The sequence below is a fragment of the Mustela nivalis genome (assembly GCF_964662115.1).
Source record: "Mustela nivalis genome assembly, chromosome: 1".
NCBI classification, from domain to species: domain Eukaryota; kingdom Metazoa; phylum Chordata; class Mammalia; order Carnivora; family Mustelidae; genus Mustela; species Mustela nivalis.
In genome coordinates, this window is record NC_139020.1 from 131210030 (window position 1) to 131237816 (window position 27787).

Consider the following 27787-nt stretch of genomic DNA (forward strand, 5'->3'; position numbering starts at 1 on the left):
AAATGCAAAAATAAATGAGATTGAGATTTGGGAAATGAAAATTGTTATAATACATTGAGGGGAAAAAATAATCTGAAGGCCAAGTGCTCAGTGAGTCAGAAAAATTTAGAGCGTTGTAACGTTAGAGCCTGCGAACTGGAAACTAGATATGAATTCATAACCTACAAGGGTATAAATGACGGCAAGAAGTCAGTAAACAGCGTCAGTGTTATTTTGGGAGGCTGAAGGAAGGTTATTATGGACCAGGGAGCCTGAACAGCTTATGTTCTAGCCATCAAATTAAAGAGACAAACAAACAGAAGACAGTTTGGTAAGGGTGACAATGATGATTAAAAGCTGAGATGGACTGAAATATGAAGAAAACTTAAATCAAGCTATGTATTGCTTTGTAAAGCAATGTATTGTGTAACTGGATAATGAGTGTTTAAAGGTATTTATTGACTTTTAACGTTACAGGCAAATGACTCATGAACATCTAACCAAGTATATATTGATATGGTGCTCATTGGAATGAGCACCAGGGAGTTATCCAGAATGAGCATTTTATTTGTGTCTTGCCTATCTCTTATTACCCCGCTCTGAACATTTGTCTGAAGAAAGCATTAGAGAGAATTTGCTGATGAATGACTATGATATTTTGGCTCTTATTTCTAACTCTAACTTCTATGAATTTTACAATGCAATGAAAACACTTCCGCAAGATTTTGGCAAAATGTTCATAATTTCTTTAATAACACTGCTCATGGAACAGGAGAAATGGAAAGCAATCACTTGGTAACTGCAGAGAGATAAGCAGGAAGGAGAAGAAACAATTGCTTACTTTGCTGTTTTTGGTGAAAAAAAAAATCTGAGTTTAGCTATTAAAAAGCCTGTTGGTTGGGAGAAGGGGGTGGGATTATGGACATTGGGGAGGGTATGTGCTTTGGTGAGTGCTGTGAAGTGTGTAAACCTGGTGATTCACAGACCTGTACCCCTGGGGATAAAAATATATGTTTATAAAAAATAAAAATTATATTAAAAAAAAATAAAAAGCCTGTTGGGAGCCGTGCAGCCGGTTGCTCCTTCCCATCACCATATAGGAGAAATGGTACCAATAGTCCGACTGTTGGTGTGATGCAGAAGTACAGCTATAACATCAGCAGGCGTGTGACCAGCAGCTTGTGGGAGACAAGCACTTAGGGGGATAAAAAGGAACCTGGCACAGGCCTTGGGCTTCTGGCATCTCTAGTTACAGGTCTGCCAAGATGCTTTGGGAAACGTTTTAATTTAAATGCCAAGTCTATTTCAACGAAGTCTCCCTGGTTTGACCTGCTGGGAGTCCAGAGTGAGACAGATAGGTGCTCATTTTGGAGAGCATTAGGAGAATTAGATGGTGGTTTTATTAAAAAAAAAAAAAATCCTGGAGGTTTAAATCTGTATTTGTCCCCCCGCTCACCGGGGGAAACTCATGGTATGAGCTGCAAGATATAGGACGCTCAGAGCATGTTGCTAGTGATTGGTAAATGCAGGAAAGGGCAGCAAGACCTTCAGGCAATTACTCAAAGCATCAAAATTAGAGAATGTGAAGAATAAAGGCGCAGGAGTTTTCCTTTCCTCCCCCTCAGCATATTCATTCACTGGCTACTATGACTATAAATCCGATAGAAAGCAGATTAAGAGCCTGATTTGAATTATTTGAATAATATTTTTTTGCAAAACTAGCATGACAGAAAATTTTTTTTTGAACAAAATCTAGAAAAAAAAGAGAAGAGGATGGGACTGAATAAAATATTAAAACATTGTGGTCCATCAATGTGAAAATATTTCTGTTAGTGTGTAGGCCCAGATTGGCTGGAGATGAATAAAAGCTTTCCTGATGGGTTACAAAAACATGAATCCAGAAGATCAGAAGAATTAAAACGCCCCCAAGAATAACATGATGGTATTTGAAGTTGCTTCAGAGGCAAGGGTGGGTATGTATATGTATGTAAAGTCCGTTTCCTCAGAGGCTACTTGGCAGTTTGCTACAACATTATGCTTATGAAAGCAAAGTCTTTAAGTTCACCCCCCCCCCCCCCAGCCGACTATCCTTTGCTCCCTTCGGGAAGCGCATTCTCAGAAAAGGAAACACACTAGTTGGACAAGAACTGGGGTCTTGGAGAAGTGCTTGAGGCTAAAGGCGGGGAACCTTGGATGGGGAGGTGGGTGGGGCCTCGGGGACCACCGGGAGGAGTTGGCAGCCCATTGGGCTGGGGGGGGGGATGGAGATTCTGGGGAGATGTTTGTGCTGGGGAGCGGCAAGAGCAGGTTGATTTTTTTGGCAGGTCTCTCTACCTGAAGCATTAGGGGAGGGGAAGAAGGGAAAAGGACCGAGAGAAGCGGGACTGGCTGTTGTGATCCTAGTAGGATCCTGTCCCCAAAGATAAGTCTGACCTAAAGCTGAGACCCGCAAAGGGCTACATGAGCCCGCGTCCCTGGCGGCGGGATCAGGAAGGACACTGGGAGGGAGGCACGACGGTGATAAATCCCTGTAGGGCGATTGATTCGGAGGGTACAGAACAGGCTCAGCTGAGGTCCTCTACTCTTCACCTCTCGCCGCCCTCCTCACCCAACCCCCTCCCCCCACCGCGCCCCGCCGGAGTTCCAGCATCCTTGCAACCAGTTGAATCAAATCACAGCTTAGGAGCCCGGGGAACGGAATTGGTTTCTGTATGTGAAATAGGTCTGACCCAGTGGGGAAGCCCAGAGAGGAACGTCCGGAGGGCCTTTTCCCGAGCTGGGTGGGAGGCGAACGGGTCCCGCGCGCGGGCTGGGGGCAGGCAGGAAGGCGCAGGGGCCGAGCCCCCGAGCCCCAGATCTCCGCTCCGGGCCCCGCGGCCTGCTCGGTCGTTGCCCCTCCGGCGCCGGGCGGGTGATTGGCAGTTGTCGCAGCTTTAGGGTAACTGGGGTATCCAGGACCCGCGGCCGCTGCTGGTTGTCCGCTCGCTGGCAGGGACGTTCCCGCGGCCCCGTGACCCGGCTTCGGCGGGAGCAGCCACGACGGCGGCGACCTCGGGTGGGAGCCCGGGAGGCTCGCGGTGGGTCGGGGTCGGCTGGGGAGGGTCCCCGCGGCCTACAGTGGTCAGCGCGGAGCCCGGAGACAGCCGCGGGCAGGGGCTGGGGGTTCTGGGCTGCCCCCTTCAGGCGCTGCCCGGGGCGGCGCCGCCACTCTCAGCCTGGCCGCCCCTGCCCGCTGTGCGCTTCCTCTCGGTGCGGCAGGCCGCAGGGCGACTTTGGGGGGGACGTGGCGGGGCTCGGCATGCGACGGGCCCTGGGGAGTTGGGGTCCGGAGAGACCCGGCTTCACCACCCCGCCCGCCTAGGGCCGCGAGAGCCTCGGGAGGCGCCTCGGCGAGGCCAGAGAGCGGCGGCCGTCCGCCGCTTCCCTTCTCCCTGAGCCCGAGGTGGGCACCCCCGCCCGGGGCTGGGCGCCGGGTTCCCGCGTGATGGGCGCTCCGATCCCCGCGGGGGAGGGGTGCCCTGAGTCTCCGGGGAGAGCGCCCCGAGGCCCTGAGGCAGCCGCCGCGTTACCTCGGGGTGGGTGCCCCGTGGCCTGGTGGGCGCCCGGCCCGCGCGGGTTATTTTTGGCGCCCGCGGCGGCGCGTGTGCCGGGGCGTGTTTTCCTTTCCCAGGTACTGGGAGCCCCGGCCCCGCCGCCGCCGCCGCCGCCGCCGGAGCTGACTTGTGTCTCTTTCTCTTCCCCGCAGGAATTTTGCGATAATTCTGCCGCCACGACTTGAACCGTGTGCGACGCGAGCTTGAAACAAACATCACATCTAAATTAAAAAAAAAAAAAAAAAAAAAAAAGCGGAAGGAGCAAGCGGCCGAGGAGGCGGCGGCGGGAGGAGGAGAGGAGGAGGGGCCGCGCGCGGCGGCCCGAGGCGGCGGCGGGGACGCGGGGACGCGGGGACGCGGCTTTGTGCTGGCGGGTCGTGGGGCGCCCATGGCGGAGTGCGGCCGGGGGGGCGCCGCCGGCGGGGCCCTGCCCACTTCCCCGGGCCCGGCCCTCGGCTCCAAGGGCGCCCTGAAAGCTGGAGCCGGGGAAGGCGGCGGCGGCGGCGGCGGGGGAGGTCGCCTCGGCCACGGGCGGGCGCGCTATGACAGCGGCGGGGTTTCCAACGGAGACTGCAGCCTCGGCGTGTCCGGGGACGAAGCCCGAGCCAGCCCCGCCAGGGGACCCCGCGGCGCTGCGCTCGCCCCGACCCCCGCTCCGGCCGCCTGCCCCCTCCCCCGGGAAAGCAAACCCGGCGGCCTGCCCCGCCGGAGCAGCATCATTAAGGTAGGTGGGAGAAGGGCTCTCATCGCCCACCCCCAGTCGCCCCTGGGGTCAGTTCCCAAGAGGGAAGTGGTGGTGGAAGGAGGAGGATTGTAAGAGGAGTCCCCTGCTAAGGGGAACCACCGGTGCATGGGTGCTTGGGGTGCTGGAGCAGGCATTGGATGCAAATGGCATTTGGAAAGAATGGAGAGGTGATCCCTAATTAGTGCAGGGGGAGCTGTGCTCAGACATTCCCAGTTGAACTTGAGGCTGTCACCTCTCTCAGGACTGGCCTGGAATTATGGCCTGTACCTGGTTGGGCAGGACGTGCTTTTCTGTGGTAGCCTTGGCTGGTAACAGACTCCCTGTAAGGTGTCTATTGTATGTTAAAGACACTGGTTTTGTGAAAACATTTTCTTGAAAATCCCAGGTGGTGAACAGAGCTTATTCAATAGGTTTCTTCTCATCTGTATCTAGTTGCCTCTAGCAAAATGGTTATATTTGGAGGGTACAAAATCCCTGGTCACTCAGTCACGCAGGGGAATGGAGTAGGTTTCTGAACATAAGTGAAGATTTCCGCTTTCTTCGGCTCAAAAGCACTGAGACATTACAGTTCTGCACAATTCAATCTTTTCCTTGCTGCAGTAGGCAGGCCTCCAGTTCTGTGGAAGTTCTTTTGAGCAGTTTGCGGGTTTTGATATCTTTTGCATAGTGTTACTTAGCAGAAGAAAGTCAGCAATTGTTTTGTGCATTTTAAACTCAAGAAGTAGTATTAGGAACTCCTTTGAGTTTGTGCTGGTTTCATTCTAATACTACCTTTTTTAATGTAAAAATATTTCTCGTGACACGAAGTAAAAAAAAAACAAAAACAAAAAAACAGTTGATGAGCTAAGAAAAGCAGAGCCTTAGGCAAGAGTAGCTCATTCTGCTTAAGTTCAGAGCAAATATGAAAACATTGCTTTCTGAAAATAAAGAGGTTACCAAGACAGTGAGCAGCAAAGCACGTTGACAGGTCTGTACCCACCCTTCCTGTGGCTGATAACCCGTGGGGGAGAGGGCAAAACAGGCCACAGTAAAGAGAATTGGCCCTGGGGGTATTTGAAATTTAATTGGACCTTGAGAAATCTTCTAAATACTCTGTAGTGTCTCATGGTGTTATCAGCTTCTGCAGTAATCTAGTGAAATATACCACCTTCCTACTCTCTGTAACAGGCAGTTGTGAAACTGCTTTTCGCTTTGTCATCTGTTTGTACAGTTTATGTCTGGGCAAGGGCACAAGTGAAGGGCTTAAAGATCAAGTGTATTAACTACCTGCAGTAGGTGTTGAGAGTTTAAGGAAAATAACCTATTTTTGCTGCTTACCTGGCTTTTAAAAGGTGACTTATAGTTTCTTTTACTTTGTAGCTTATGTTTCCATGGAAGTTGTTTCAGCTCTGTGTGATAATCAATCCTGTTAACAGAGTTATATGTCATGTCTTTTTTTATTGGCTACCAGATACTTGTAGTGATATCGCATTGTGGTGTTAATGAAATTTGAGGTGAAAATTCCAGAGAAGATACCAGCCTACCTAATTTTAGGTAGGATTTTTTTAGGTAGATTTTTTTTTTAGGTAGATTTTAGGTAGAATTTTAGGAAGATACCAGCCTACCTAATTTTATTCCCCAATTTTATGGAGGGACTGTTTTTGCACTTTTTTTTTTTTAAATCAAGCTTTATTGGTGTTCATAGTGGGATCCATAGTGTAACTTATTTAATTAAAACAGCTGCTTTAATTTTATATTCAGAATGGAAAGAGGGATGATTTGCCAGTATTTCTGATATGTGGAATTGAGACCTTGTTGGTGAATTTCATTTCTTCATTGAAGATTCTAGGAGCACATGGGGAAAGCATTAATTATTCAACAATCACTGGTTTTTGAATTTTGAAACCTTGAAAGGTATTTTTGTCATTTTTCTTTTTTCTAATGAAGGCAGGTGGTTTCTTGTTCAGGCTGTTGTCCAGGGTATCCCTGGATACACATTGCTAGGAACATAGTGGGGGCTCAATAGATTGCTTCCTGAATGAATGGAGGCATGATAAGGAAGTACCTGTTTTCTCTAAGTTCTGTTAATTTCTAAAATTGGTGGTTTGGTATTTACAAGTCTCATATCTTGTTCATTTTCTTATACTTCCTAAACTGACTTGATTTACTCCTTTTTCTTTCCTTTGTGTCAATGTGCATTTTCTTAAACACCCTTTGAAACTATGGAAATAGTGTTGATAGTTGATCAAGCCTGGGTTATAGAAAGGGGTATGCTATATTTAAGTAGGTAACTAACTTGGTATATTTCCCTTTAAATTGGTGCCTTGAAAGATCAAGATTTTAGAAACTTGATGGGTTATTTTCTATAGACATAATAGTATGAAGACAATATTCTGATAGAATAAAGAGATCTTTAATGTCAAATTTCAGAAAGCAATGAAAGTGTACATTTTATCACATGAATGGCAGAAATTATTTCACTTTTGTTAAAAAAAATAGTAAAAAAAAAAAAAAAACACTTAGCAGAAGCTCATGTGAAGAAACACTAATGACACCTTTTCCCGGTTTCTCTATGTTCTTTTCCAGTTAAAGGGATGAATTCAGTCAGGTGATGAAAAGATAGAGAGGAGAGAGTAGATGGTTAAGCAAGATGGTAATTGGGGGCTTGAGGGCATGGCAGGGAATTGCTAGCCAATATTGACGGGGTTGCTTTAGTTGAAATGTCAGGCTTTTGAGCTATGCCTGTTTCCTAGCTTCCATTTTCATTACCATCTTGACATTCCTCTTAGGTGGGGATCCCCAAGTCAGAGGGAGAAATAACAGCCCATATATGATGAGCAGTGGGCACAGAGAGGGGATTATTGCTGAGATGCAGGACATATGCAGAAATACACTGTGGGCTGACCAGAATTATACTTCTCATTTAAAATGATTTCTTTGGAACTCCATCTGTTTTGTAAATATGGTGTTGAGTAAGAAATTGTTGTAAAACTACACTTTCTGCCAAAATAGATGTACAGATCTGTACCAAAAGAGCTCCTTGGTTATGGTAACAGTGTTGATGAAAAATCAGAGTGAGCAGCCCTATAGAATCTTTTACAAATACATTGAGAAGATAAATAAATCACGAAATTCATCACCAGCCTTCTTTACTTTTCCTTAGCTTATCACGTTACACTTTTTAGATTATTTACAAAGGCCCATTACCAAATTTTGAGGGAAGGAGCCATTATGTTTGTCATCTTAAGTAATCTAGTAAATGAAAACATCACTTTCATTTTCTCTTTCCATATTTCATTTCATCACATCATTCGGTACAATCCACGCTTTCTTTTGAAACATTTAATTTGCTTAATTATTTAGGTAACATCCATTTTTCACAAATAGTTCAAGCCTTTAATTCAAAGACTTGATCTAAAATGTGAAGTAGTATTTTAGGCCTTAGATTTCCTTCTAATTTTAGAAATAAATAGAGTTAAAATGCCCGTTATTTTAGATGGTTTATTTGAATTAAAACTAATTTGAGTACTGTGGTTGGTACTTTTAAAAAGGTGATATAATTTGCATAAAGTAAAATTTGCTCTTGTTGGTGTCCAGTTCTATGAGATTTGGCAAACACACACATTCATGTAACCACTACCACAATCCAAATATAGAACAGTCTATCACCCTCAAAAAAATTCTCCCGGCCCCTCTGTAGTCTTCCACTCTTCCCATGCTCAGACTGTGGCAATCATTGATCTTGGGTGCTTTTTTAATAAGAAACTATGGCTGTTACAGTATTTTGGTAGTTAAAAGTTATTGTAATAGGCTCTATTTACTAAATACTGTGTACAAAACACATGAAAAGTGCTTAACATAATTCTGTGAGTGCCACAGAGAAGTGAACCACATGTCTAAGGGGCTAGAGCTGGTTTTTGTACCTCATTTCAGTATGGCGGCACTCCACTGTCCCCCAAATTACTCTGGCCGTTTTAAGTTTTCTGTATCATTAAACTAGCATGGGTGGTTTGGAATGCCAGATTTAATTTTTCCCTTTAAACTTAGGGGATACTGGAGGGAACCAAAGACTATTCCTGCTGGCAGAAGAAGTGGAGAGCTAATATAGCTGGGCAGCTGTAGTTCCCTGTCATGGCTACTTGACCAGAGCCTCCAGCTTCATTGGAATAATGGTTTGGTCTTGCCCGAGGTAGCAGCCCTTACTTTTCTTAATACCATTATTGTTACTATCACAGTATCAAGGTGTGTAAGGGAAGCATTTTTACTGCCTTTATATCAGCATATATCCCTAGATGCTGAGTGCCCCAAGGTGGGAAGAAGCAGACATTTGCATCTATTATCCATTTAAACAAAATTAAATTATATTTAAACAAAATAATAAAAATGTACATATGAATATTATATTGGCCTGTGGTTTAAATGAATTAGACTCCTTGCAGGCAAAAGCTGGGCTGTATTTATCAGTTCTGCATGGATAACAGCCGCTCCATAACCATTTCTTGAACTGGGTCTTAAAATAATATCTTCATTTGGCTTTAGATTTTTTTTTTTTTAAGTGGTGGGGGAGGGGGTGACAACTCCATGCCCGAAAACTTGTGGGCATGTCACAAATATTACACAAACAGTAACTGAATCACAAAGTGAGTTTGTCTGGATAGATAGGCAGCCTGGATTATTTAGGTCAGAAAACTCTAATGCCCAGTCAGCAACTCTCCACTTCACTTTGTCCTAATGCATTTTAGGCCACATAAGATAACTACAGAAAGCCAGGGGCATGGTTGCTTTTCTCAGCCTACTCAAAGAGCTTTTGTCACAATTCAGAGTTCGGTTTTCAGGAGTGATCAGAGGGTATTAATTTTCGTACCCTAAAAATTACTTGCCTCCTTTCTTGTTTTCCAGTCTCTCCTCAAAACAGTTGTTTGATCTCTGGTTGTTTTTGTTTTGTTTTGTTTTGTTTTGTTTTCACCAAATCCAAATAGACAACTGTTGGGAAATTGTTTGTTTGTTTTTAAATTACTGATCCTGGTCACTCAAGATATTTTCTTAGAATGCTTTCTCCCAGAATCTGTTCAGTTCCTTTTGTAGCTCTGTGTGCTCTGCAAGGGGTGCTAAACTAGACTGTTCTTCTTTTTTCCCTTTTTAAATACTTTAGTTACCCATCCCTCATTATTCAGCAAAATAAGGCAATGTTATTTACAGCTTAAAATGCAGAAATAAAAGAAAGTGTGAACATTCATAGTTTCTCTACAGACTTTATTTTATACATATAGGTTCAAGAATAGATGCTCTAAGGGTGCCTGGGTGGCTCAGTCAGTTAAGTGTCCAACTGTTGATCTTAGTTTATGTTATAACCTCAGGGTTGCGAGCCCACAGATTGAGCTCCACGCCCAGCTACTTGGAAAAAAAAAAAGAATAGTTGCTCTATTTCTTATTCATGCTAAGTTTTGGCTGTTGTTAGTCTTCTACCAGACCTCTAGATTAGTTTAGCTACCTTTTTATTTTATATTAATGGGATTCTGTAGTGCAAGGGATATTCAGGTATTTCTACCAGTTAACCAGACACTGTGTGTTTGCAAGCTGCCCGACTGGCTTTTTTCTGCTGTTGAGAGTGGTAGACCAAGAGGGATGTCCTTGGCATAAGAGCGTTAGTAGTGACTCAAACAAATCAGAACCACGGGGGAAGTTTCAGTAGTACCCTTTTTCCTTGTGTCAGAATAATTGCATAGCATTAGAGTACTCAAAGTATATAATTAATCACACTGAGCTTTCATGACAATTATGTGAATGGTCCAGGCTGCTGGCAGGACACTTCGCACCTGCCTAGTTCCACGTAGTAGAGGAGGGCAGGTGGCTAGGCACTGCTGGCCACCAGTGCTTGGTCGCCTGACAGGGGTAATTAGGTAAAGAATGTTCTAGCTAATACTTTCAGCAGGACTGTACTCAGGGTCTTGGGCAGCACTCAGCCCACATGTTGCATGTCTGGATTATTCAGGAGGCAGAAGAGTGGTGAGAAAAATAGAAGGTGTGGAGTTAGGTGCTTGAATCAGACTCTGGTTCTCCCTCTTCCTTTCTGTGTGGCCTTGGGGAAAGATATTTAAGTCTGTGTCTAGTTACATTGTCTCTAAAATGGAAAGCTGCCCCTCCCCATAGCTTTGTGGTGAAGATTAAATGAGATGATGTGTGTCTGAAATATACAGAGCAGTGTGTGGTGCTTAAGAAGCGCTCAATAAGCACTACCTAATATGTTTGTTTTTCCGATTTTTAGTTTCTCTTACTTCGAGTTTATCCTGAGATGAGCAAACTCACTTAGCTCCATTTGAGTTGGACATCTGCCATGCCCATGTTGGAAGTTGTGTCTTTTGAAATCTGCAGAATGTACCCAGAGAGATTTCTCAGACATATTCTAAAGATGCTTTCAAAAATGATTTGCTTTGGTGCCTTTCTAAATCTGATGCCTCAGGACAACAGTGCGCTTGCATCAGTCACCCCAGCTGAGGGCTCAGAGGGTACTGAATGGTCAGTTTCACTGAGCCAAGCACCTGTATGTCTTCATTTGTCCAGGACATTCCAGATTTACACCTTTTGTCCTGACAAAATTAGTAATAGTGCCTCCTTTCCCTCTCAGAGGCATCCTAGTTTGGATGAGAAATAATGTGATCACCCTATTGTCAGCTCTGTGGGAGCCCCGTAGACTGCTCTCCACACCCAGCCTCTGTTTTCTCAGCCTGGGTGCTTCCCTCCTCTGTGTTATCTTCAAAGGCTTCCTCAGGTAATCACTTCTCAGGAGAAATTGTCCCTTTCTCTGCCTTACAGATACCACTCCTACTGTATTTCTGTGCAGCTCTGTTTCCTTCTGCCTCTTAGGTAATTTCATCTTCATCCCCTTGAATTTAGGAAGGCACCTAGGTCTTGTGAAAAGCCCTGTTTTTAGGTATGCACTTGTTGAATCAATGTGTGAATGGTTGAATACATAGGCATGGATGTTGTACCTTACTGTAGGGATTCAAACAAGATATTTAGACTTCGTTTAAAATTGGTATAAACATTATATTCGTGTCAGGTGTACATCGTAATAATTTGATGGTTGCACAGAGTGATCATCACAATAAGCATGGTTGCCATCGTAGGTCCCCTTCACCCATTGCGTCCACCCCCAAGCCTGTTCTCTTTTGATAACCACCAGTCTGTCCTCCATATCTACAAGCTTTGTTTATGTTTATTCCTTTGCTTTTTGAATTCCTTTTATAAGTGAAATCATATGATAGGTATTTGCCTTTCTCTGTCTGACGTATTTCACTTCGCGTAATAACTAAACATAACTCAAGGTCCGTCCCTGTTTTCACAAATGGTAAAATTTTATTCTTTTTATGGGTACAAGTCCACTGTATGAACTTTTTCATCCATTCATCCATCAGCGGACACTTATTTTGTTTCCATACCTTAGCTATTGTAAATAATTCTGCAGTGAACACAGGGGTACATATATATTTCAAGTAAGTATTTTTGTTTTCTTTGAATAAATGCCAAGAGGAGGGATTGCTGGATCATATGATAGTTGTATTTTTATTTTTTTGAGGAACTTCCATATTGTTTTCCATAGTGGCTGCACTAATTTGTATTCCCAGCAATGGTGTACCAATTTCCAATCTTTTCTCCACATCATCTACAACGCATGTTACTTCTTGTCTTTTTGATAATAGCATTCTAACAGGTATGAGGTGATATTTCATTGTGGTTTCGATTTGCATTTCCCTGATAATTAATGATATTGACCATCTTCATGTGTCTGTTAGCTATCTTTATGTCTTCTTTGGGAAAATGTCTATTTGTATACTCAGCCTGTTATTTATTTATTTATTTTTAATTATTGATTATATGAGGTTTTTTAAAAAAAAGTATTTTGTATATTAACCCCTTATCAGATCTGTCATTTGGGAGTATTTTCTACTATTTACTAGGTCTTTTTGTTCTGTTGATAGTTTCCTTTGCTGTGTACAAGTGTTTGAGTTTGATATAGTCCCACTTATTTATTTTTGTTTTTATTACCTTTGCTTTTGGAATCAGATGAAAACAATTTAATGCCAAGACCAATGTCAAAGAGCTTGTTGCTTATGTTTTCTTCCAGGAGTTTTATGGTTTCAGATCTTACATTCAAGTGTTCAGTCCGTTTTGGGTTAATTTTTAGGTATGTTGTAAGATAGTAGCCCAGTTTCATTCTTTCACATGTGATTGTTCAGTTTTGCCAGCACCATTTATTGAAAAGACTGTCCTTTCCCCATTGAATGCTCTTGGGTTCTTTTTAATGTGTTAATTGACCGTATATTTGTGGCTTTACTTTGGGGCTCTTTCTTCTTTTCCCTTGATCTCTGTGTCTGTTTTTGTGCCAGTACCATACTATTTTGATTATTATAGTTTTGTACTATAGTTTGAAATCAGAGAATATGATATCTCTAGCTGTGTTCTTTCTCAAGTCTGCCTTGGCCATTTGGGGTCTTTTGTGGTCCCATACAAATTTCAGAACTATTTGTTCTAGTTCTGTGAAAAATGCCATTGGAATTTTAATAGGGATAACATTGACTCTGTAGAATGCTTTGGGTAGTATAAACATTTAATAATAAATAAATTCCATGAGCATGGAATATTTTTCTATTTATTTGTCTTTTTCATTTCTTTCTTCAGGGCCTAATAGTTTTCAGTGTACAGAATTTTTACCTCCCTGGTAAAATTTATATTTAGGTATTCTTTTTGATGCAATTGTAAATGGTAGCTAAAAACAATCTCTTTCTGGGGCGCCTGAGTGGCTCAGTGGGTTAAGCCACTGCCTTCAGCTCAGGTCATGATCTCAGGGTCCTGGGATCGAGTCCTGCATCGGGCTCTCTGCTCAGCAGGGAGCCTGCTTCCCTTCCTCTCTCTCTGCCTGCCTCTATGCCTACTTGTGATTTCTGTCTGTCAAATAAATAAATAAAATCTTAAAAAAAAATCTCTTTCTGATAGTTCATTACTAGTGTATAGAAATGCAAAAGATTTCTGTATATCGATTTTGTATCCTGCAACTTTACTGAATTCATTTATTCTAACAGTTTTTCATTGGAGTCTTTAGGGTCATGTTATCTGCAAATAGTGACACTTTGACTTCTTCCTTTTTAATTTGGATGCTCTTTATTTCTTTTTCTTGTCTAATTCCTCTGGCTAGAATTTTTAATACTCTGTTGAATAAAAGTGGCCAGAATGAGCATCGTTGTCTTGTTCCTGATCTTTGTAGAAAAGCTTTCAGGTTTTCACTGTTGAGTATGAGGTTAGCTGTGGGTTTGTCATATATGGCTTTTATTATGTTGAGATACCTTCCATCTATACTGACATTATTGAGAGTTTTTTTCATAAATGGATATTGAATTTTGGAAAATGCTTTTTCTGCATTTATTTAGAAGATCATATAATTTTCTTCTTTATTTTTTAAATGTGGAGTATCATGTTGTTTTGTGGATGTTGAATCATCCTTGCATCCTTGGAATAAATCTCATTTGATCATAGTGTCTGATTTTTTTTTAAATGTATTCTTGAATTTGGTTTGCTAATATTTTCTTGAGCAGTTTTGCATCTATATTCAGCAGGGATATTGGCCTGTGATTTTCTTGTGGTGTTCTTGTTAGGTTTTGGTATCAGGGTAACACTGACCTCATAAAATGAGTTCAGAAGCATTCCTTCCTCTTCAGTTTTTTGGAAGGGTTGAGAAGGATAGGTATTGAAGCTTTATTGAATATTTGGTAGAATTCACCAGTGAAGCCATCTGATCCTGGATTTTTATTTGTTAGGAGGTTTTGAGTATTGATTCAGTCTCCTTATTGGTCATTAGTCTATTCAGATTTTCTATTTATTCATGACTCAGTTTTGAAAGAGTAAATGTTTTTAGGAATTTATCCATTTCTTATAGGTTGTCAATAGTTCAACAATTTTTTTGGTGTGTAATTATTCAGGTAGTCTCTTGATGCTTTGTATTTCTGTGGTATTCATTGTAACTCCTTTCATTTCTGATTTACATCTGTCTTCTCTTTTTTTTTTTTTTTTTTGTGAGTCTAACTTAAAGTATGTTAATTTTATTTCTTTTTAAAGAACCACCTCTTAGTTTCATTGAACATTTCTAATTTTTTTGTTTCTATTTCATTTTTTCCTGCTCTGATCTTTATTATTTCCTTCTTTCTACTAACTTTGGGCTTTGTTTTTTTCTTTTTCTAGTTCCTTTAGGTGTAAAGTTGGATTATTTATTTCAGATTTTTCAAAAAAATTTTTAAACATGTAATGTATTATTTGTTTCAGGGGTACAGGTCTGTGATTCATCAGCCTTACACAATTTACAGCACTCATCATAGCACATACCCTCCCCAGTGTCCATCACCCAGAAACCCCAACCCTTCCACCCCCTTCCACTCTTAACAACTCTCAGTTTGTTTCCTGAGATTAAGAGTCTCTTATGGTTTGTTTCCTTCTCTGGTTTTGTCTTGTTTATTTTTTCCCTCCCTATTTTTCGTATTTCTTGAGGTAGACCTGTATCACTATGGATTTCCCTCTTAGGACTGTTTTTTGTTGCATCCCATAAATTTTGGACTATTGTGTTTCCATTTTCATTTGTCTTAAGGTTTTTTTTTTTTTTTATTTTTCCTTTGATTTCTTCATTGACCCATTGGTTGTTAAATAACATGTTGTTTAGTCTCCACATATTTGTGGTTTTCCAGTTTTTTTCTTATAACTGATTTTTAGTCATTGTGGTCAAAGAGGAGGCTTGATCATATCAGATTTCAGTCTTCTTAAATGTATTGTGATGTTTTATGGCCCAACACATTATCTGTCCTGGAGAATGTTGCATAAAAATTTGAGAAGAACATGTATCCTGCTGCTTTTGGATGGACTGTTTTGTATATATCAATTCATATATCTCTGTATCCATCTGATCTGTCCATGTCAAATGTATCTATTATCCATCTGGTCTAAAGTGTAGTTTAAGGCTAGTGTCTCCTTATTGATTTTCTGTCTGTATGATGTATCCATTGATGTAAGTGGGTATTAGAGTCCCTACTATTACTGTATTGCATTGCTGTCAATTTCTCTCTTCAGGTACATATTTAGGTGCTCCTATTTTGGGTGCATCAGTATTTACAATTGTGACATCCTTCTGCTGGATTGATACCTTTATCATTACGTAATGCCCTTTATTTTGTCTTTTATGATACTCTCTGTTTTAGAGTCTATTTTGTCTGATGTAAGTATAGCAATTATAGCTGCACCAGCTTTCTGTTTCCATTTGTGTGGAATATCTTTTTCCATCTCTTTGCTTTTAGTGTGTGTGTTCTTAGATCTAAAGTGAGTCTCTTGTAGGCAACATATGGCTGAATCTTCCTTAAGAAAAAAAAAAAATCCATTCAGCCACCCTTGTCTTTTGATAGGAGAATTTAGTCCAGTTACATTTGAAGAAATTATTAATAAGTATTTAATTGTTGCCATTTTGTTAATTGTTTTCTGTTTTTGTAGATCCTTTCTGTTTCATTCTTCTTTTTCTCTCTTCCTTTGTGATTCGATGCCTTTCTTTAGCATTGTTTAGATTGCTTTCTCATGATCTTCTCTGTATCAACTATAGGTTTTTGCTTTGTGATTACCATGGGGTTCACTAATCACAGCCTATAAAGTAGTCTATTTTTGGCTGATTGTAACTTAAATCTTACCACATTCTGAACTCTACATTTTTTATTCCTACTTCCCATATTTTATGTTTTTGATATCATATTTTATATTTTTAATTTTGTGTATCCTATAATTATAGTCAATTTTTCTACTATTGTCTTTTAACCTTCATACTGGTTTTATTAAGTGGCTTATCCACTACTTTTACTGTATATTTATCTTTAGCTGTGAGATTTTTACTTTTATGTTTTTTTCTTATTAGTTGTTGGCTTTTCTTTTCATGTCAAAGAAGTGTAAGGCCAGTTTAGTAGTGATGAACTCCTTCAGTTTTTGCTTGTCTGGGATAATTTTTACCATCCCTTCAATTCTGAATGATAATTTTGCTGGGTAAGGGTATTCTTGGTTAGAAGTTTTCCCTTTTAGCATTTTGAATATATCATGTCACTCCCTCCTGGCCTTAAAGTTTCCATTGAAAAATCAGCGGATGGTCTTATGGACATTATACTGTAGGTAAAAGTTGTTTTTCTCTTGCTGCTTTTAAGCTTCTCTCTTTATCTTTCACTTTTGACATTTTAATTACGTTTCTTGGTGTGGGTGTCTTTGGGTTCATCTTATTTGGAACTCACTCTGCTTCCTGAACCTGGATGTCTGTTTCTTTCCCCATGTTAGGGAAGGTTTCAGCCTTATTTTTTTCAAATAAGTTTTCTGCCCCCTTTCCCTCTCTCTTCTCCTGTGACTCCTATCATATTAATGTTATTCTGTTTGATGTTTCATGGATCCTTTAAGCTGTCTTCACATTTTATTTATTTATTTTTAAGATTTTATTTATTTATTTATTTTGAGTGCAGGGGGGAGGGACAGAGGGAGAAGGAGAGAGAGAGAATCTCAAGCACAGTCCCTGCTGAGCACAGAGTCCCAGGCATGCCTTGATCTCATGACCCTGAAATCAAGAGTCAGATGCTTAACCAATTGAGCCACTCAGGTGCCCCTGTCTTCACTTTTTAGAATTCTTTTTTTTTCTTTTTTGCTGCTTTGTTTTGTTCAGTTCCATGGCCCTGTTTTCCAGGTTGCTGATCTGCTTCATCTAGTCTGCTGTTGTTAAACCCCTCTAGTATATTTTTCAGTTCCGTTATTGAATTCTGTAGCTCTCTGACTTCTGTTTGGTACTTTGATGTGTTTTCTATTTCTTTGTGGCAGTTCTCAGTGTATCCATTCATTTGTCTCCTGAGTTTGGTGAGCATCTTTATGACCATTACTTTGAACTCTTTAATAGGCTGTGGGAGAGTGCTGAAGGTACAGCCAATCTGTGGCTTTAGTGATGTTGGGGAAGAGTGTTGGGGGCAGGGCATGCTCAGAGCTTTAGAGATATAGGAGAGGAGCATTGGAATGGGGCATACTGGCAGCTTTAGCAAGGCTGTATCCATGCATACCCACCTGAGCTAGCAAGGTGGAGGGAGAGTGCAAAAACGATGCTCACAAGTAGCCCTGTCCCCAAAGAACCCCTCGTGGTCCCTGCCCCTCTGGCAGATATTTTATGAATGGCAAATGAATCTCCATATATTATCCAGTCACCTTTCAAACTGCTGCCTTTGTGCTCATCCTGGGATGAGCAAGGCCACACATATGCCTTTCAAAAGGAGTATCTCGGATTCCCATAGACGTCTAGGTCCCATGGGCATAAGCCCGTTTATTTTCAAAGCCAGACATTTTGGGGGCCTCATCTCTCCAGTGCAGGCCCCAAGATTTGGTGTGCCTTATGTGGGGAACAATACTCTCACTCCTCAGGGAGAAGCTCTGGACCTGTGAGATCCTTCCCTATTGTGGATTGCTGTGCTGGGGTAGAGTTTTGGGCAAGACCCTGTCTCTCTGCATCTTTAACCCATCTCGATGTGACCCTTTTATCCCTTGTTGTGGAGAGGGTTGTTCAACTAGTTTTCAGTTCCTTTTTTGGCAGGATTTATTCCATCTGTAGCTATAAATTTGGTGTGGTTGTGGGAGGAGGTGAGTTCAGAATCTTCCTATGCTGCCATTTTGGACCTCCTCCAACTCCAGTTGGTTTTGATTGGAATGTAAAACTCAGTGGGCTGTGTACTTCAAAGAAGAAATTTATTTCACATACATAATTTTGGAAATTATCAAATGGAAGGAAATACCTTCAGTGAATTTAGATCCAGGAATTTGGTTGGTTCAAGAATTGTTCTGTGAGATGTTAATACAAATGATCTGTCCCGTTTGTGCCCCTGAAATAAGAGTAGACCTTTGAAAATTTCTTTTGATTTATGTTCTGCTATCAAAGTTGAAAAAGCATGGCAAAAGATCTTACTGTTTGTTAAAGCATTTGATTTCTTCTCTGTTATTTGATTTCTTTAAGTGATATCTGTGGTTTCTGCTTAGTTTTATTTTATTTTTAAGAAACTTAGTTCCTTTTTATTGTCATTATTATTGGATGATCAAAAGATGTTCATTGGGAATGCTATAGAATTAATAATAAAAAAGAAAATACATAAGGAATATAGATTACTAATAGGCACAGTTGGAGAAGTAGGATCTTTAATCCCTCAGCATATTTCATCATACAGTGTTAGAAATTTTACTTTTAGTTGCAACCCAAGGATTGGTGTAGAAGAGATACTAAGAAATGCTTTGTATGGGTATCATCTCATGCAAGTCTCCCTACAGCCTGCAAGGAGACATTATCATTCCCTTTTAGCAGACAAGGAAACTCATTCCTCAAGTTGTAGGAATTTCCAGGCAAGGTCACAGAACTCATAAGAGGCAGAGCCTACATGAGATGAGGTTTGATTGACTTGAAAGCCCACACTTTGAACTGCTTGTCACCCACTTTCTATTTCATCTTCTGAAATGTATCATTGACTTTTTCCTTTCTTCTCCTGCTTAACTAAGGAATTCTGACTCCTTGATCATAGCAGTTCCTACCAGTCCTAAAATATATGACTCTATTTTAAGGAATTTTGGCCTTCTGTGGCTGAATCTTGGCATGAAGCCATCATGTACCTAATCAACAAAAAGCCATAGCAGTCGTCCTCTGCACCATGCTGTAGGTTTCTGTCTGATCCACAACACTAGGATTTTGTCTTTTTCCTCTCTGCTTTCCTTTGGTGGATTTGAAAACTTCTTTCAAATCCATCAAATGATGAGGGAGGTCATTTTCCATTTTTTTTTTTTTTTTTTTAAGTTGATTTACAGTTGCTCACTTTTTAGGGTGCCAGAAAGTAAAGCAGGTAGTCATTAGTAACAATTTGTTTTTAGGTGAGCTTCTGATAGTATCTATCCCTGTTATTGTTTTGGAATTGTCAAATAGTTATGAAATGATAGAATGTTTTTAATACTTACGACACATTACCAGGTAATTGGTGTTCAGGTATTTTCATGGAGCATACTAAATATACTGATTTACAGATACTACTACCCCAGAAACCAAGCAGTTGGATTTAAAAGTAATTAATAATGTAGATTCATGGGGTTTTTAGAACCAGAAGAGATCATGTAAAATTCTTTTGTAGTTAGAGATACACAAGGCCGTACTGATTAGTACATTTAGCTCCTGGCTATGGTTGAGTTCATTTATTTGCATATTAGCATAACAGAATTGGAAAAAATTTGTTACGTAATACTGCAGTGTGTGAGTATTAATAGAACAAGATGTGGTCTTCCAGACAGCTATTTTTGAGAATTTGTTTTTTTCTATAGATGGCTGCATGTGTACACATGCTATACTTGTGCATGTATCTACTCTGAAGACTCTGTTTATAAATAGCAACAATTAGGAGCAAATCAAATAATGTAGTGGTAGGTTGACACGAGTCCTGTCTTGTGAGAGACTGATGGGTAGCAGGTGTCTGCTGTCTAAACTGAAAATGCCCAGGAAGGGGTAGGCTATTTTTTATGAGCATTGCTGATGAAGCCTCTGTTGCTCTTGACCAATTAGTGTGGCCACAGAGGGGTAAGTGACCTCATTTGCAGCTACCATTAGAACCACGAGCCATATGACTCTCTCCATATGGTTTCCTGCTACCTTTTATTTTTCATCTTCCTTCTGAGCTCTGATATACTGTGGGCATAGTAGATGTAATTTTTCAAATAGTTAATACAGTTTAATGTCTATTATTGAAGGAAATACAGCAAATAACTTTCAGATTTTTATTTCTACCAGTCCATGCTAATAGTCCATATTAAGTACCAAAAGAATTATTCAGATGTTTCATATTGGAACTAATAGAATTCCTGACGTAATGCCAGTTTTAAAGATGTGTTTATCTTTGGGATTTTTAACCATTTGTTGAAAGAGATCTGTTCAAGGCTTTTCTCTAGTTTATATGTATTCCCATAAAATTTTTTTATATATTAAAAATAACATTAAAAGTAGAATTGCTATGACATAGGATATGTATATGTTTAGCTTTAGTAAATATTATCATGTGATTTTTCTACTTGGTTAAGCCACATTTACACACCCACCAGGTTCTAGCTGCTGTAAATGCTTACTAACACTTGGTATGGTGTGATTATGGAATGGCCCCTTATTGTGGCTTTTAGGTTACCTGATAACTAATGATGTTGAATACCTTTTCATATGCTTTCTTGGCCATTTGGATGTTCTCTTTTGTTAAGTGACCATTTAAGAAATCGTGCTATGGGGCACATCGGGATCAGTCAATTAAGCGTCTGATTCTTGATTTCAGCTCAGGTCATGATCTCAGGGTTGTGAGATAGAGCCCCACATAGGGCTCTGTATTCGGCATGGAGCTTCCTTAAGATTTTATTTTTTAAAACACTGTATGACTTCTTTACATTTTCTACATATGTCTTTTGTATGATAAATATGTTGAAAATGTCTTCTAGTATGTGACTTGTCTTTTTCCTGTCTTAGAGGGTGTGTTTTATTGACTAGCAGTTCTTAATTTTAGCGAATCCAGTTTATCAATATTTCCCTTTATGGTTATTATTTTTATGTCATGTTTAAGAAATCTTTACTTAGCTTAAGGCCATGAAGATACTAATTTATTTGACTTCTAGTACCTTTATTTTTCACAGTTACATCTATAGTTTATCTGGAATTTATTTTTGTGTATGGTGTGAGATAGGGGTCAAGATTTTCTTTCCATATACATATTAAATTAATTCAACATGATTTACTTGAAAAATCATTTTTTCCTACTGTACTGCATTGGCCCTTTGTCATAAATCAAGTGACTGTGTACGTGTGGGTCTGTTTCTGGAGTCTGTTTTGTTACATTGGTTTATTTGTCTATCCCTCTGTTCACACCACACTGTCTTTCTTTTTTTTTTTTTTTTTAAAGATTTTATTTATTTATTTGACAGAGAGAGAAATCACAAGTAGGCGGAGAGTCAGGCAGAGAGAGAGAGAGAGAAGCAGGCTCCCGCTGAGCAAAGAGCCCGATGTGGGGCTCGATCCCAGGACACTGAGATCATGACCTGAGCCGAAGGCAGCGGCTTAATCCACTGAGCCACCCAGGCGCCCCCCACACTGTCTTTCTTACTAGGTATATTTTGAAGTATATACCCAAATGTACTAGATTACAAGATACGTACAAGAATGCTTATAGTAGATTAACTGTAGCAGCCTCAAACTGGAAACAGCTCAAATGCCCATCTTGTAAAAATAGCATATCATGCATTGGAATACTAGAAAGAAAAAGGACCAAAAGAAAGAACAAAATAAACAGATAACTGCTACGTACTGCACCAGTCTCTCAAGCATAATGTTGAGGGAAGGACATCAAACAGAAAACAATGCATGTTGTATGATTCCATTCATATAATGTGCCTAAACAGGCAAACTAATTTGTGGTGATAAAAGTCAGAATAGCGGTTACATTTGAGGCTAAATGAACATTTGAGGTGGAACCTCAAGTTCCTTCTGAGTGCCATTAATTTTTTCGTTGCTGGCTCTGGCAGTGGTTTTGAGAGTGGACATTTTGTAAAAATCCATTGAGTTGTAGACACTCATGATTTTTCTGGAGGTATATCATACTTAAGTATGTTTTGAGAGTGGACACTTTGTAAAACTCCATTGAGTTGTAGACACTCATGATTTTTCTGGAGGTATATCATAAGTAAGTAAGTTGGTTTAAACAATTCCATTGTGAAAATTAATCAAATGCAGGAACTTATTGGCCACTCCACTCTGCAGGATGTGAAGGACAGCAGTTTGCTGCCGCCTGTTGATGGACACATGAAATATCGGAGCACTTGGGTGGCGGTGGGACCTAGCAGAGTCCTGAGCCGAGTGATGATGTGGGGGGCAGGTGGAGGGAAAGGCAGCTGGCTGGAAGTGTGAAGACTATATCTTTCCTGGGCTATATTGAGTGTGCACATGGGCAGCTGAGCCTCGGGGTGAGGGTGTGGGGGAGTTGACCCAGTAGTGAAGGGTGCCTTGGTTACTGGAGTCATTTTACACTGTTTTTACACTGTTGTGATTGCTGGGAGTTTTTAAGTCTTGTTTGGTGTCCTGTTGAGCGTTTTGATCCCTTCAGGTTTATGTTTAATCCCTTCAGGTTTAATGTTCAAAAGTGTGCTACATGTACAAAACTTTGAGAACCACTCAGTTGTGGAGCACCTGTTCTCTGCATGACGGTTTTCTAGATTGCTCTTTTTTGTCTTAAAAGCAGTTAACTAACAAACAGAAACCAGTTATCCAGGTTTTTAAGAAAGAAGTGAGAGTTGTTTGATTAGCACTGGGTGGTCAGCAAAGAGTTTATCTCTACCGATACTTATCTTGTCCTATCTAAATACTTTTCCAGGTGGAGAAAACACCAAATCTTCAGATAGATCGTTTTAGGACACTAGAATTAAATCTGGATTCTAAAATTGCTAATGTGTCGATCCATTTGAATCCAATTACATCAGAATTTCTGGGGCTTTCCTGAAATGCCCTGGGAGATTTTAAGCTGTCAGTAGGGTTAAGAACAGCTGTGAAACCTTTCTCATCTGTTATGTCTTTGCCACATTTAGCTCTGTTAGATATGAGAGAACAAGCAGCTCTAGGATTCTGCAGGCAAGAGACAGTTGGTGATCTTGTGGCTGGTGGGGAACAGGGGATAGGGTTTAACCTTCAGCTGCCTCACAGAAGCTTTCCCATAAGAAGCTGAGCTGCCCTTTTTCTGAGGGGAGAAAAAATACTGAGTAAGGGGAACAATTCCTTAGTCAAATCTGGAGAAACAGATTTTAGATTTGAAAACGATGGTCTACACTGTGTACTCATCATTGTACTATAAGAATGTATTTTTGATCCAAGTAAAGGAATATGTTGTGTCAGTTTCCAGAAAGCCTGGGGCTTGGTTGTTTGGAGCCTTCATCTACCTGGATTAATCATTACTGTGCAGCACTACTTCCTCCATCTCTTGGCCCTTTTCTATCCCCCATAAGAGAAGAGGCATCTGTGTGCCTATGGCATTCTGCATACGGAGGAAGAACTTCCCCAGGGGGAATATTTTTAGGAAGAATTAGTTTGACTGAGGCACGAGCTCTGTTTCTAGAGACCAGTGATCATATATTTTAAACTTGGCTGAAAGGAGTCTCACATTTCCTTTAACCAGCTCATCTTGTGTTCAGGTTGCAGTGCATGGTAAAAACCCTTGTTACCCAGAGAACATCCTAAAGCGACCCTTGTCAGACAGGTATCTATTTGCACGTGTAATTTACACTGGGAGGAAGAGAGCCAATCTGGTGATGCTTCAGTGCATCCCATTGTGGTGGGCTGGTATTCACCTTTGGGTGAATGTCTACTTTCTGAATGCTGTGGCATTTTCTTCTCTCCACATAGCCCCTTGTGGTCAGGAGGAATGGCCGTTGAACTCCTCAAGCATCAGTGAGATATATTTTATTGGCTGCAAAGAGGGAACATGTAAATACGAGGTGTTGCGTGGTCACGGTCTTAGTCACATGGTGTGTACTTCTCCTTAGCCTCGTTGCTCCGTTAGCACATCATCATCAGTCATGTTTATTCTGTTAAGTCATTTTTTTCTCTTTCACATTAGCATAGGTGGATCTTTCAGCAGAGAAGCTTGTGTCCACTTACCCTGGGTAGGCACCAAAGGAGAGACGTGGTCTGGTGGGAGGGCTGAGTCTCTGGGGACTCCAGTCTCTAGAACCAGGAGTAGTACTTGTAGTTTGGCAACAGAAAGAGAGTGTCCTGGTACCTTCCTGATTGTGGTTAGGGACTGTTTATTAATATTTACATCTTCAATAAGTAGTTTAATTTATTTCTTTATACATGGGAAAAACAATAGAAATGAGCTTTTAACATTCTTTGGGGGAGAGAGCCTACAAACTTCTTGTGAAAATTCAGTACTCTGTAGTATTTACCAAGCAAAGAATCTATAAGGAAAAAATTTTCTTTCCTCCAGCATAATTAGCCAGATCTTCTTCCCCATCTTCCTTGTTAGGGAAGAAAGTATTGTTGAAGAATATTTTTAAATAGTTAAGTAGCCCTTTTATTCCAAAGAATAGCTGCCATTGGTGCATGCACCCTGAGGGGCCTGGAAACTAGAGAGTGAAATACAGGGAGAGAAACAGGATACTTGGGTCTCTGCTGGGCTCGTTACTTGTGAGAAGTAGATGAGAAGTGTCCTTTCTTGGGGAGAGCCCTGACCCACTGCATTTATCCTGCTGTCCTTGTAAAAAACAAAGATGATGCTTAGAATATGTCATTAAATAACAGGGTGTGAGAAGGCTCCTGTCCCCAGAGGGAATTCAGCAGCTCCCAGGCCCACCACTCCTAGGAACACTGGGGGCCATGGGATCCATCAGTCATGCTCCAAAAGAGTGCTTTCAAGCAGTCCCACACCAGGCTGCAGTTAGGAAGAGAACTTGCACAGCAAGTTGGAAGAAACTGCGTGTGGCTAGGGGTGCCACTCACGCTCAGCTATGTGAGGATAGGGATGGAGGCGGGGGGTAGGTTGGGTGCTGGACGCAATAGCTCCGCAGGCCTGTGATCCACCGGTGACACACTGTTGTGGCCAGGGGCACTCAGGCATATTCATCAGTGGGCAGTTCTTTAAAGACGATAGAGAGGAGAAGAGAGGTACAAGGAAAGGTACGGTCAGCTTTAAGGCGCTCAGCCTCCGTTGCTGTCAAGGGGATGCCCTCCATAAACAGTTCCAAGAGCTAATTTACTTGATGGTGGGTTGAAGCTTGGCTCTAAGACATGCCATGGAGCTGTGGCCTCTGTGCAAACAAGAGCAGCAGACGGGTTGGCCTGGCTTGTGGCCATGCGAACTGAAAAGGAATGGAGCCTCTCAAGAGTGAGAGCAACAGTCAAGCAACTACATTCTCGGGAGGCCTAATTTCATACCAAGAGAGGATGGCAAATCTAGCCTGAGGCTTTTCTGCTGTATCTGAACAGGGTGGACCACAGGGCTTGTGTTTAAAAGCAGCAGCAGAAGTAGGCAGAGAGGTTGACTTCGCCTGGTTTCTCCGGAGAGGCTCAAACCTGGTACCTGGCCTCCAGCTCCGGTGGTCAGGGAGCTGGCCATGGGGACTCGGAGCTGCAGATCCAGAGTTAAGGGTTCTGATTTAGGGTCTGCCTCTCTGTGTGACTGAAAGGACTCTGGTATCTCCCTTTTTTTGCTGTAAGAAATACGGGATTTCTTATCTGCCAGATTTCTTACATGTAGTTCGAGCACCTCGGTATTTGTTGCATGACTGATGTGGCAAGTAAAACTGTATAGATCTTGGGAGGATCTGTTGTCTGAATGATTCGGTTTCTGCCATTTTACTGTTCATTTGATTCTCTTTGTGAGAAAGGTCTGTGCTGTTCCTGTCAGTTTGCTCATAAATCCATTAAATTACTTGCTTTCTTCTCCAAAAACCCCAGTAAAACCTCTATCCTATTTTAAAGGTCACATTTAATTTTTCCCCCTCTTTTATCATCCATAGCTTAAAATGTTGTTTTCAACATACCCTGTTCCATCTTATTTGAATATCATGTTTTGGTTTCATATTTTTAATTTCGTTCACTCTGACTTTGGTTTGCTTACTGTTTTAAATGGAAACACTTAACCCCAGACCTTGTGTATTGTCCCCAGTCCATCATTATTTCTCAGCTCTGTGAGCTGGTGGGTTGATATGATTATTTTAGTCATTACCAGGAGAGTGATGTCAAAGTCTTAATCTCAGAGTCTCAAAAGTGTCTGTTAGTTGGTAGCAGTGACTGTGATACTAAAGAAAATCACCTTTTTTTTTGGACAGTGATAAAATTCAGAGAGAATTTGAGAAGTGTCTTAAGACAATAACAATTTAAATACAGTCATTTCTTTATTTTTCAGTGGACTTGAATACTTTTAATTAACAAATTATGAACTATACTTTGTTTTTTTTCACATAGAGAATATCCAATTGAAGACAGAAGATCTGAACTTTATATGTAGCTTGTATTTTGACTTTCAAGAAAATCAGTTAAACTCTTTATGTCTTTTTAATTTTTCTATAAATTGAAATAAAGCTGTATGTTGATCTGCTCATTTCATCAGGATAATCTTCCTGATGGTTTGAAAGAAGATTAAAACTCCTAAAGCAAGATGTTTTGAAAACATAAAATGGTGGTAAAACAAAACAAACAGACAAACAAAAAACCCCACTTCAAAACCCAAAAAATCTGGGCAAATTCATTTGTATGTTAATAACACTTCATATTTGCATAGTTCTTTAATCTCTAGGAGGCACTTTTAACAGCAACTTAGGTTGACAACTGTCTTGGACTCTAGACATCATTGCTGGCCCCCATTTTACAGGCAAAAGTGTTGAGGCCCATTGTACAGAGTGAAACAGAGTTACACAAAAGGCCAGCAAGGCTGAGCTTTGCCCCAGTTCCCCTGACCTGCTGTCCAGTCCTCGCCTCACTCTCTGTGCTATGCAAGTACCTTCACACATCTTACTCATGTAAACTGGGCAGGTGGCTCTTAATTCCTCACCCACTTAACTAACAAGACACAAAAATAGAAACCCAGTATCATTGACGAGTAATCTTGGGGCAGCACCTATATGAGGTGCTGACTGAGAAACCAGAGTTGTTTTTCTGTTGTGAAAGGCCCTGAAGTTTAATGCCTTGAACATTTGTCTCTGGCCCACTAGTACTGAGAAAAATTAACTGCTTCACTTCTTCTTCTGATAAGGCAGAGCATCTGTGCGTCCTTGAAGTTAAAAAGATTAAATTTTTTCACGAAATTTATTTAGCAAGTCATACCTTTTTGTCATTCCAAGAGAACAAGAGTATCACACCAGGCCATTCTGGAGGCCACCTGCTGTTTTCAAGAGCTTCACGGAAGGTGCGGCTCCAGGGTAACTGGAGACCCTTCAGAATGTGAGGGCTGCGTCATGCCAGATGTGCTGGGGCAGTCTTTTTCCCACGGTCATGTGATCCAGGGTGGCGCAGGTGCTGATGGGGGTCATAGACTACCCTCTTCTGAGTCAACAAGCTTCTCTGAGGGAAGGACTTCACTCTCTGGGCCAAGTCTGCATCCCTGGCCCTTGGTGGGGGCGGGGGGGGGGGGACAATATGCCTACACAGGTGGATGACTGTTGGCTAGGAAATCTGTGGATGTCCATCCTGTCACCTCCTCCCCACTGTCCTTAGCATATGATCTCATCTCATGCTTCTGAGAGAAATCCCTCAGCCTGTGCCTTGAGCCCTGTTCCCCAGCCCCCCGTATCTTGATGTAGAGGGCTGCCCCCTTGCCCACTGTCCCTGTACCCTAGCTCCCATCCTCTCCCTCCTGTATCTTTAGCTTCTACTTCTGTGCTCATGTCTCCTCCAGCAGCATGTGAACACGTTCAG

General features: G+C 41.2%; 1 protein-coding gene across 6 annotated transcripts in view; it reads left to right on the plus strand.

Annotated features, from left to right (window-relative positions):
* The first annotated feature begins 2295 nt into the window (after positions 1-2295).
* PLCL2 (phospholipase C like 2) overlaps positions 2296-27787 on the plus strand; it is a 195629-nt gene continuing 170137 nt past the window's right edge. Inside the window, exons 1-2 of one of the 6 annotated variants that reach the window (XM_082684932.1) lie at positions 2296-2688; positions 3725-4296. In XM_082684932.1, coding sequence (XP_082541058.1) covers positions 3961-4296 — 336 coding nt within the window. In that variant the 5' untranslated portion in view covers positions 2296-2688; positions 3725-3960. The other 5 variants (XM_082684928.1, XM_082684931.1, XM_082684929.1 and 2 more) reach the window with 5 other exon arrangements.